The sequence below is a fragment of the Heloderma suspectum genome, chromosome 6 (genome assembly GCF_057233095.1).
Source record: "Heloderma suspectum isolate Gila_16-S chromosome 6, 16-S_ref, whole genome shotgun sequence".
NCBI classification, from domain to species: domain Eukaryota; kingdom Metazoa; phylum Chordata; class Lepidosauria; order Squamata; family Helodermatidae; genus Heloderma; species Heloderma suspectum.
This window is the reverse complement of record NC_139463.1, coordinates 114,176,341-114,188,856: the sequence shown is the minus strand read 5'-3', so window position 1 is coordinate 114,188,856 and position 12,516 is coordinate 114,176,341. Positions and strand designations below refer to the sequence as shown.

The window sequence follows — 12,516 nt, the reverse complement described above, 5'->3', positions numbered from 1 at the left end:
TCTCACCACTACACCACACTGACTCCGACCAGCTTTTCTGAGTCACACAGATCCCAGTTCACTTTGGGGGGCATCCTGAGCTAATCTGAAGTAGCAGTAATGTGCACTTGCACACTTCCACAAATGTGCCCATCTGCATTAGATTTGTTCAAGTGGTACAACATTCTGTGTTGGTTTTTTTTTAAGGACTTCAGCTGAATGTCTCAACATATGGGTAGTCAAATATGTAGGCAAACAGTAAGTGAACCAATCAAAACACTACATGGCTATTTGGAAAATGAAAACAGAAATCCTGGACCTGCAATGAATTTGAGACTCTAGAACGTCATTAAGTCAGTTCAAAGAGATGAAAAGAAGTAATCATTTTTATGGGTGGTTGTTTCCCCACCACAGCCTTGGACATTCATGCTCCCACATATTAGCTTCACTCCCCATCACCCTTGGAGCAACTTTTACTTGCCAAATACTCCCTGGAACTCCCCCACCCTCCCAAGATTTGGATGCTTGGTGTCCCAGTAAAAGTCCTCAGTTTTCTAAATGATGAAATTCCTAGCACAATTCACAGTGAGTTACATGCGAGGTTTGCGAAAATCCCCATGACCTTCACAAATGGATCCTACCTGTGGAATCTTGTAAAGACTTAAGATGTCTGCCATGCGTGAGGAGGTTTCAGAATCAAATCCTCCAATGACTCCTATTAGATTGTTCTGGATGCCACATTTGTAGTTGGGAAGAAACTGATGTGATTTAAAGGACAGGCCCAGAGTGGTACGGTAGGTCATCCTTGAATCAAAGTAGCTGTCATATATGTGGAAGCCAAGAGTGACATTGGGCAAGATCTTGGGATTCTCATTGATCTCATTAATTGCGAACAGTAAGGTCAGGATGTGTTGGTAGAACTTTGTCACCACTCTGTAAATAAATAAGGCAAAAGGCTGTTAGAAAGGAGAATTCTACCATACATGAAATAACTGTATCACAGTATTTGTTCACTATGGCTTGAAAAGTTTCATATGCCTAATCATACAGAAAGGACACAATCTAGCAAAGTTAGTCAATGGAAACAAATCAATGTGTCATGCTTATCAGCTGCTAGTTTCTGCTTATTCACTTGTGTATGCTCAATCCATTTTTAAAGTAAGAAACAGCTCAGTCAGCAGCCTAAACCATACTTATCCTCTACCCTCTTACATATTTTATGGAGATGTCAGTATAGAATAGATTCACTACAGCTTCAGTTGCATTTTTTAAAGTAACTGGAGATAGACATAGACATAGAATCATAGGGTTGGAAGGGGCCTACAAGACCATTGAGTCCAACCCCTTGCTCAATGCAGGAAGCCAGACTCCCAGGCGGTCTTCCATCCAAGTACTAACCAGGGTGGACCCTGCTTGGCTTCTGAGATCAGACAAGATCAGGCGCATATTGAAAGCTTGCACATTTTTCTGTGGCCTTTGAGTTGGCCAGATAAAGGTATTGCGCTAACATGGGGTTTCACACGTGGATTCTGATCCTCTTCCTCTCTTAAGCATCAAAGTCTATGAACAAAATATTTTTAGATTTGAAAATAGAAACTGGATGTTTATCAGCAGCAGCAGCGTCATAGAACTGAAGGTCATCCAGTGGAACTGGTTATCAGGAGAGAAAAAGGACCTACTTCTGATCACAGCACACAGTTAATCTGTGGAATTCATTGCCAAAGTTTTTCTGGTAGCCTCTTGCTTTGATGGTTTAAAAGAGGATTAGGCAGGTTCATGGAAGTTAAGTTATGTAGCTTATATGCAACTTTAGGTTTAGAGGCAGAATACAGTTGAATACCAGCTATTGGGGCGGGGGGGAAGGAAAGGAAAGAGAGCAATTTTTCCACAACCCCAGACCCACCAAAGCACACATACACACATACACACAGGTAAACTGTGAACAGCAGATATGAACCTGGAAAAATTTCCCAAGCTCACAACCAGTAGATATGGGCCTGGAAAGAAATCCCAGCCTCACTGCTCACAGATATGGGCCTGGAAAAATATTCCAAACCCACTGCAAGCAGAAAATGTTTCAAGAATTATTTGTAAGCATCAACAATAGCAAATAACAGCTCCCCACCCCACTGAAGAAAAGCAAGAAAATAACTTCACCTTTGTGGTAGGTGGCAGTATTGCAACCGAAACTCTCCCCACGACCTGAGTTCGATCCCAACAGAAGCCAGGTCTCGGGTAGCCAGGTCAGGTCGACTCAGCCTTCCATCCTTCCAAGGCAAGTAAAATGAGTACCCAGCTTGCTGGAGGAAAGGTAGTCACGACTGGGGAAGGCAATGGCAAACCACCCTGCTACAGTCTGCCATGAAAACGCCAGCGCAAGCGGCGTCCCTCTAGGGGTCAGTAATGACCCGGTGCTTGCACAGGAGGAACCTTTCCTTTCCTGGGTTGGTTCACTACCAGAGTGGTCCAGAGCTCCTGTCAGCAAAAGCACTGAGTTGACAATGAAAAGGGGGTCTCATGCACACACATGGACTCTCACTTACTCTTATTCACTCTCTTACATGCACAATCAAAATGTCAGGAGGGCTAAACATAAGCATGCACAATGACCTGTGAGAAAAAAGAAAGAAAAATGGCTACAGCAAGCTACAACTTAAAACCTTCAACTCCCCACAGCCACTCCCACAACCAGTCCTATGTCATGTTGATTGACTGGCTGGCTCCAAAGCCCAGCCACGGTCTACTATTTTCAACACTGAAGTGGCCCAACACTTAAACCCACTGCTCATTCTACCCCACCTTCCCACTCCATATTGATTGAGTGATTGCTGCTGGGCAGTCCAGTGTTGTTGTTCTCTGCCACATCCTGATGTGTGGTAGGAGCAACATACAGGCATGTTTCAAATTAGGAAATTTGTGCAAATTTGGGGAGATGTGCACAAATCTCTCATTTGATCACTTCTCAATTTGCTCAATTTTCCCGTTCGCACAGAGAGAACAATGATCACACAGATGTGAAAGGGAACTGGGCATGAGACAAGTGGTGAGTCGATGTTTGTAGGATCCTGGCAATCTCGAACATTGCTCCTTTGCCCATCCCTAGTGGTGATCAGTAAAATGAGCATGCTATCCTTGTAAGATGTGATAGGGTGCATTCTAACCTTCATAGAAATGAAACAGTTCAAGCAATCTTCTTAAAATATACAGGTGCCAGAAAGACGTATACGTTTTACATACACAGAAAGTTTCAGGAAGATTGGTGAGCATTTGATGGAGAAAGAGCAGTTTTAAAACAAAAAGCAAAGCAAGCAAACTAACAAAGAAAACCCTCTTCCTCTATAAAAAGTGATTCATAGACTCTCCGCCTGTTCTCCAACACAGGGTTGTTGTGAGGATAAAGATTGTGAGGATACACGTGGCATGTGCCATAAAATGAAACAATTGTTTTCCATTTCCTTGAAAGTGAGAAGGTTGGGGAAGGATAAAAGAAAGCGTTGCAGGTGGCCCGAAGTTGTTCATCATCAGTTTTCCACAACCCCACAGGCACGTCTGCATATCATAATTTTATTTATGTATTTATTACATTTCTATACCACTAAATAACCAAAGATCTCTGGGCGTTCACAGTTAAAACCACAAAATGCATCATAAAAGACAATACAAACTTTAAAAGCTTAAAACCACAGTATAGAAGTGCAACCACAATGAAACCTGGAAGCAATGCAGATATATAAAATACAATAACAGAGTTAAAGCAACAGAACAAAGGCCTGGGAAAATAAAAAAGGTCTTCACCTGGCACAGGAAAGAACACAATGCAGGCACCAGGCGAGCCTCTCAGGGAAGCAACCGGGGTGCCACAACAGAAAAGGCCTTCTTCCTGGTAGCCACCCAGCTCATTTCCTTTGGCAGGGGCTCCTAGAGAAGGACTGCTGAAGATGATCTTAGGGTCCAGGCAGGTACATGTGGGAGGAGATATTCTCCATCATATCCACATGGTTTATCTGCTTTGGGAGAATGAGAATTTGACTTTCACTTTCTGCCTCTTAAGAAGATGTGGTGTTGAGGCTTGTGCACCTAAGCTCACAATTTCCCTGCTTTTTGGTGCTTGGTTAAAAGCTGTATAGTCTTACATTTCTTTATGTACACCACAAGGTATTGTTGTTGTTTATTGAATATGGGTCAGGACCAAGGTGTGGAAGGAGACTTTTACCCTGTGCTAATTCTCCAACTCAAGCTGTCCCCATGAACCTGCTCTTAGTTTCTAAGGTAAATATATATGGATAAATGTATGCATAAATAAAGCATCTTTCCAAATGTATTTGGGGGTCAGTCAGTCATTTCCTATTAGATTTATACCATACCAGATGACCAGTTCATTTCCAAGTATTATTTATTTATTTTATTTTATTTTACTCATTTGTACCCCACCTTTCTACCAAAAAAAGATGGCAATCCAGGCAGCATTATTTATTAGTGCATTTCCAAGCAACTACAGCAAAGAGGGCCTTTTCTGCTGTAGGTCCATGCATCTAGAATGAGTTGCCATCTGGGGTCTTTCATTGCAGGCCTTTAAGAAAGCTCTGAAGGCCCATTTCTTTTCTTTGACTTTCTCTTGGGTAATTTTGATGTCGTCCGGTGTTTTTTAACTGCATCTATTACAGTACTGTCTGGACTGAATATTTCTTTCTTATTATTGCTGGTGTTTATATTGAATCAACCATTGTATTAATGATTGTTGTTTTGGTCATTGTATTATATTATACTATGTAAGCCACCTTGAGAAGTTTTTAGCCTTGAAAGTGGTCTAAATATATCTTAAATGAATTAAACAAATACAGAATTGTTCCCTCTCTGTGTCTGATAGTAGCTGCAAGGATGTGGGATTGGGGCTGCAACACAAGCAAAAGCACTGGACCCCCCTTGTCTTCCTCTGCACAATGTTACCATTGTAATTTGCCTTTCCCACATCAGGAGAAAATTAAAGAACTCTGAAGTAATGTGTCATTTGTCCTTAAAAGAAGAATCAACAGCAGTACCAGAGTATTAAGACAAGTGGATTTTGACAGCAAGCCAGACTTTTCACTTCATTTTCCACATCAACCAAGGTTAGTATCTGCTCATCCTTTCATACGATTTCCCCATTTTTTTTATTATACTCCCCCCCCCCCGCAAATGGATCAAAACAGTTTCCCAGCATACAAGCTTAAGAATCTCTAAAATAAAATCAACATCCATTATATGGTTGGGAAACAAATTAGTTACTCACATTGGGAATTCAATGGAATCCAGTCTAGGGTGTTTGTTAAACAAAACTTCAGGGAAAAAGTAATGGATATGAGATGTAATCCCACCAATGAGTAGTTCATTTGGCTGGTGCCATTCATGTGGAATAGGAAGGGGATCAGTCTGCACACATGGGCATACCATCTGAGGGATCAGGAAGAGCAACAACAGCAGCAACATCTCAAACGATAACCTCCTGATCTCAATGCTTCCCTCTAAAGATGCATTTTTTCTTGATCTCTCTGCAGCAACATTCGTCATTCTGGTGCCTACTACTACTCTCAACATTCCTGACTATTTGTCATGCAAGTTGCACCTGCTGGGAATTGAAACTGAGGGCACCAGCTTGGTCAAGGCTGGAGTATAGAACCCTAGCATCACTCTCAGCATGAGTCTGGTTTAAACAAGCTGACACTAGCAATATCCTATCCTATACAACCTCATCAATGATACAATCAAAATGGATTGTAAAATTGATCAACTTAACAAAGTCCTGCCTGCCGCTAGTCCCTGATCTTTGCTGTCAGTGACACACTGGGAAATGTATCACCATTTCAGACTTGCTCATTGAGTTTTTTCTAGTCACTTCTAGAAAGTCACTGGAGCATGGATGGTGAATTGATTACAGTGATTTTTTTATAATTACAGGGGAGGGTGTAATTTCTTTCACATATTTTTTTGGTTCTCCATTCCCTATAATTGCTAGCAAACTTGGTAACACAAAGATGTTATCAGATTTCAATGCAACTTTCTGCTTACCCAGGGATAGCAGCTAGGGAGGAGAGGTAAATTCAGACTGACCCATACTGACCCTTAGGATGTAATCTGTGAGGAAGTGAGCATATATGCTTGGAATAGAAATGGGAATTCTACACTAGGAATTGTGCAGTTGGAACAATAGAATACTTGCCCTAATATTCTTAGTGAGGGTAAAACACTAACCCCATTCCACACTGGAATTAATTAATTCTGCTCCCCACTCTGCCCCCCCATGTGTGGGTAGGAATGGGTGAGATATTCATTCAGTGCATATATATGCACTTCTGAACCACTATGTGAACTGAAACTCAGTGATCCTTTGGAAATTTCACTGCTCTGAATTTTTGCAATGGAGTTCGCCAATTAAGAAATTCATTCAGAATTGTGTATATGATGGAAAATAATGTTCAAAAATGCTGTATATTAGGAAAATGACTTTGCAAAAATATGTATATTATTAGACAAAAATGCATGTAGGAGAAATGTGCACAAAAAAGCTTAAGAATTTTAATGAAAACCTGTGTGCGTATGTATACACATACATACACACACACACACACACACACACATAATAGGAGCCACAACTGTGGCTCCTGTTCAGTAAGCCTTCTATAAAATAAGGGTTCCATATAAGTATGTTGGAGAAATCCACCACGGACCCCAGTGAGGCCAGATTATATTGAATCCAACCCCCTGAAGTCCGTGGAGGATCAGATCTCTTACCTCTGCCTCCCTGCAAAGTCCTCGCTGGCCAGATCCTGCCTGCCACCGGCTCTGAAGCCCCAGCAATACGGCCGCCATTGCTGTAGAGCTGGCTGAACTGATGTACTGTGGATGCAAATGGCATCCACTATGCCATTTGCATCCCTGCTCTTTGACGTGATAGACTACGTAAATCTTTACGTAGCCTATTGCGTGAAAAAACAGGGATGCAAATGGCGTATTTGCATCCCTGTTCCTTCACACGATAGGCTACATAAAGATTTATGTAGCCTATCACGTCAAAGAGCAGGGACGCAAATGGTGTCCACTACGCCGGACGCCATTTGCGTCCGCAGTACGTCAGTCCAGCCAGCGATACGGCAATGGCGGCCGTATTGCTGGGACTTCGGAGCCAGCCGGCAGCTCCATGGAATCGCCGCAGAGCAGAGCTGGCGATTTCGGGGGGAGGGATGGATCACCTCCCCCGCTGTGGAACCCCACCCCCAGAACAGGTAAGTAATTCGTACATCCCTAGTTCCGTAATGTTAAATGGAAATCAGGGGGTGGGTTGTTATAACCTTAATAAAATTGCAAAGGTTTAACCAATCTTCCTGAAATTTGATCATACTAGAAAGAAATGTTGGTTTTACATAATCTGAACATTTCAGGAGGATTGGTTAAAGATCGAGGAAGAAAGGGTCATTAACAGAAAAAAGAAAATGAAAACTCAGTCATGCAAAACTATTCCTGAAATCATGTGTTGCCAATGTTTTGTGCCCATCATTTGTGTGTGTGTGTGTGGGGAATCTCTAGGCTCCTTATTTTAAAGATTGATGTTTTCCTATTCCCACTGTATTGTAGTTGGTGGAATGGAATTTCATTTTTAGAAATTCAATGTATTTTTTAATGTTTTATAATGAAAGTCTGTGGGAGTCTCAAAGCGGTGCTCAGAATGTTAAAGGTGTGGCAGGAGTGGAATAACTGCTGTGCAGAGGAAAAGCAGAAACAGCAGCAGCAGCGAGTTTCTGGGACCTCTCTGTGCGTGTGTGTGTAGGCAGACAAGGAATCACCTCAGCATGACCATACCTCACCACTTCTGCTTACTGGTCTGTGCTCCCACCCATTCCCCTTCTTCCTCTGCTCCCTGCTTTCCCCTTAATCATGTGTGTTACTAAGGTCCCTTTGGGGGTTCAAGTGCTTGGAACAGAGGGCTTAGAAGGAAGCTATGGAATAGGAGTGAAACTTTGGTTCATAAGCAGGCCTGTCTTTCCTGGAGGGCAGGAAGTTTTGCTGCTTGAAGTCTGAGAAGCCAGCAATTGTGCTGACAAAGCAGTGGTCAAGCTGCTGACAAATGGACCAGTATGAGAAAAGGTCACAAGGTTTGTTACTCTCTGCAACTATCAGCTCCATGAGTCCCGAGTGTTCCCATGTACCCTGATAAGGCTTAGAGTAACATCAGCTGCCTAAAACAATGAGAAACTGTCCCTGCACATTTCTGCTGGCCAATATGTCATTTACCAATCCAGAACCACATTTTCCAGTTAGCAACTAGGGAAAAGAGCTAATCACATTTGTTCCAACCTGGATTTTTACCTTTTGCTTAACTGTGAACTTTATTAGCAGATTTTGGTTTGAGAGCCATTTTGTGCCCAGCCTCATTCTTGCCTCCCTTTTGGGAGAAGAGGAGTCCTCTTTTCTCAGTTTGAACATGTTTTCCCTTGACTTTGAGACTATTTGGGGCTATTTTTCCCCAAGCCAGTTTCCCTGAGCAGCTTGGTGTAGTTTTTGCCCTCTATTTTATTTTGCTCACTGGTGAACAAGTTCACAACACTTTTCATTTTAAAATATTTTCTTCACTCTCTATCTGGATTCATTTTCCCTACCTGGACTTTGCTGAGTTCCACACTCTGGATTCTAGGTCTCTTTCAGCTTTCCTCTGGGACCACGAAAGCCTGGTCTTTAGACATCTGCTTTGGATAGGTAGCTATACCTTCCTTTTAAATCCCTCCCCTCCTTTTCTCTAAACGTTTGGACCATACTGCTATATAGGGATGTACGAAATCCCTACCTGGCTCTGTGCCGTTCAATCCGCAGTGGGGGGGAGGAGCTCCTTCCCTCCCCCCGGAATCCTCCCTGGCCATCTGCACTCTGTGGCAGCTCCATGGAGCTGCCGGCCAGGGCCAACCACAGCTGGAGTTCTGGCTGCTGCCGGGCTGGTGCAGCCACAAATGGCAGCTGTTATAGTGGCCGCCATTTGCATCCTTGCTGCAAATCCTTACTGCAAATCCTTACTGCAAATCCTTACTGCATCCTTGCAGTAAGCTGTGATAGGCTACGTAAATATTTATGTAGCATATCATGGCAAAGAGCAGGGGCGCAAATGGCAGCCGCTACGCCATTTGCATCCTTGCAGTAAGCTGTGATAGGCTACTTAAGTATTTACATAGCCTATCATGGCAAAAGGCAGCCATGCAAATGGCAGCCACTACACCATTTGTGTGGCTGCCTTTTGCTGTGATAGGCTACATAAATACTTAGGTAGCCTATCACGGCTTACTGCAAGGACTCAAATGGCATAGTCGCCACCATTTGCACCCCTGCTCATTGCCATGATAAGCTACGTAAATATTTACATAGCCTATCACGGCTTACTGCAAGGACTCAAATGGTGGCTGCTACAATTGCCGCCATTTGTGGATGCAACAGCCCGGCAGCAGCCGGGAGACCAGCCACAGCTGCCGCAGCCACAGCTGCCAGCAGAGCCGCCAGAGCCTCAGGATCCGCCACCAGGTACGTTCCGTCCCAGAGGGATTCCGCAGGGTGGCGGGTGGGTGAGACCATTCCGCCACGGATTCTGGGGGGCTGGGTTCTAAAGAATCCGGCCTCACTGGAGTCCATGGCAGAATTCTCTGGCATCCCTACTGCTATAATGTTGAAAGCTCCGAACACTGCATTTAACTAGTTTGGACTGGCAGAAGTCTAAGTAGAGCTAACAAACAATTCAAACTGCCACTGGGCATACTAACATTGTTTTGGGCCTACTAACATCTTTCTTTTTTTTTTAGGCCTTAGCAACAGTAATATATTTTCCATACATTAAACTGTAATATATTTTGCATAGTGTATACATGTATTTTTTTTGGTAATGTTTACATGTTTCACATTTTATGTCTGTATCCGATGTTCTTTTGCATTTGTTTTTTTTCTTTATGAACCATTCATATCTTAAGACTTCTTGTGTGGCAAGTTTTCATTCATTTCGCAAGTTAAAAAAGGTATTCACTGTTTTCCTGCTTAAGTTTTAAAATATTTTTTTTCTTAATATATTTTTATTTGTTTTATCTTTATAAATGAAATAAACAATACCAAGAATACCAACAACCTGATCAATGCTACAGTTTCCCAGCAATACAATGTTCTGATGGGGACACAACAATAAAAAAAAGAAAAAAGGAAAGGAAAATAAAAGAAAAGAAAAGTAGTAGGGATGTCAGAGAATTGCGCCATGGATCTTGGTGAGGCCAAATGCCAGTACATTCGGCCCCCCGAAATCTGTGGTGGAATGAAGCCCCCCGCCCTGCCCACCCCGTGAAAGGCACACGAAACGGAGCACTTACCTGCTGCCGTTTGCACTGCTTTGCGAATGGCGGCCGCATCTGCGGCCGCCATTCACTTCTTCATTATACCCATGATAGGCTATGTAAATAATTACGTAGCCTATCACGGCTAATGCAGGGATGCCATTTGAGTCCCTGTGGAGGCCGTGATAGGCTACGTAAATATTTACATAGGCTATCACGGCAAAAACCAGGAACGCAAATGGCGGCTGCCGTAGCTGCCACCATTTGCGTTCCCCCTTTTTTGTTGTTGCTGTGATAGGCTACATAAATATATACGTAGCCTATCATGGTAAAATACAGGGACGCAAATGGCAGTGGCTACGGCGGCCACCATTTGCATCCCTGTGCAGCCCAGCAGCCGGATGTTGGGAGAATTTCGGGGGGAGGGACAGAGCGCCTCCCTCCCACTGCGAATGTCGCCTTTCGAAAAGGTAAGTGACTTTCATACATCCCTAAAAAGAAGTAAAGAAAAGAAGTAAAGAAAAAGAAAATAAATTTATTTCCCTTTCCCTCCCCCTCCCCTTTAAAGGATTAAGTTTAAACTCCAATACCCCCTGGCCTCTGATGCCATTCTATTTTAAAAACTATATCTATAACATTAACAATCTTGCAGTTTAATAAACAACCTTACATTTCAATGTCATATCATCAATCTTATATCAAAGAAACAGGCCTACAGTTCATTCCCAGTAGCCTATATTAATAATAATAATAATAATAATAATAATAATAATAATAGTATAAAAAACAAATATAGTGTTATACAATAATAAAACTTAAAATAAACCTTCAATTATCAGCGATATATTTTATACTAGATATATAATATGCTCACAATACACCCTCAAACAATATATTTAAATACAGCATATTGTATCTATTTTGGAATAAAGAAATAAAAAAGAAAAGCAAGAAAAGACGAAAGATGAAAGAGAATAAACGAATATATGTATAATCATTTATCTTCTGACCTAGCCTGGATCATGTAGACGAAACATAAACAGTTAACAGAGCTTGTTTAAAGATTCCAGTTCATGGGGTTGTAACAGAAATCTCACGCATTTTTATGTTCAGCCATGTCTACGCCATTTCATGATTCAGAAACTTCTTCATCTGACCTTCAGGCACAATGCAAAGTGTTGCAGGATATTTTAAGTAATATTGTAAGTTCATTTGTATTGCCATATTTTTTGCTTTGATGAATTGCCTTCTTTTATTCACCACCTCTTTGATGTAATCTGGAAATTAAGGATGGACGAAAGTCCCTTACCTGGTCCTGCAGCTGTGTTCGGTGTGTGGGGGAAGCAAACACACTGTGCTCAGTGTGTGGGTGAAATTCAGGCCAGGGGGGAGGCGCCCCACCCCTCCCAGCTGAAATTCAGGCCAGGGGGGAGGCGCCCCATCCCTCGCCGCCGAAATTCAGACCGGGGGGAGCGCCCCATCTCCCCGGCTGCGAAATAAAAAAGTAATTTTTTTTTAAAAAAACGAGATAGGCTATGTAACAATTTACGTAGCCTATCACGGCTAGATTTTCAAAGTCAGCTGTGATAGGCTACGTAAATCTTTACGTAGCTTATCACGGCTGACTTTGGGGGGAAAAAAGCACGTACGCAAATGGCGGCGCCCATGGGCGCCGCCATTTGCATTCCTTGTTTGGGCAGGGGTAGTCTACGTAAAGATTTATGTAGACTACAGTGAAAATAAGGGCAACGCTTTTTTAAATTATTTTTCAAAGTCAGCCGTGATAGGCTACGTAAAGATTTACATAGCCTATCATGGATGACTTTGAAAATCTAGCCGTGGTAGGCTATGTAAATCATTACGTAGCCTATCACTTTTTCTTTTTTACTTTACTTTGTATTGGTGGCGGCGGCAGCCGGTCGGAAGACCGGCCGCCGCCTCCGCTCCCGCCGAAACGCTGCCGGGACCCACTGCCGAGAGGGACATTTGAAGGAGGTAAGTCCCATCCCGGGGGGTGGCGGGGGGTGGCAGAGAATTTCATCACCAATTTTGGGGGGGGCAAATGCATTGGCATTCGGCCTCCCAGAGGTTCGTGGAGAAATTCTCCGCCATCCCTACTGGAAATAACATAACTTTATCCTATTTCCAGGAAAGGCTTCCACCCTCTCTTGTCAAACACAGGATGTAATTCTTTGTGGAGACTTTTGCA

General features: G+C 42.8%; 1 protein-coding gene across 1 annotated transcript in view; it reads right to left on the bottom strand.

Moving 5' to 3' along the window:
* Window positions 1–351: 351 nt before the first annotated feature.
* LOC146342614 (vomeronasal type-2 receptor 26-like) overlaps window positions 352–12,516 on the bottom strand; it is a 36,374-nt gene continuing 24,209 nt past the window's right edge. The window contains exon 2 of the mRNA XM_084807932.1: window positions 352–912. Coding sequence (XP_084664058.1) covers window positions 570–912 — 343 coding nt within the window. The 3' untranslated portion in view covers window positions 352–569. The remainder of the gene's footprint in view (window positions 913–12,516) is intronic.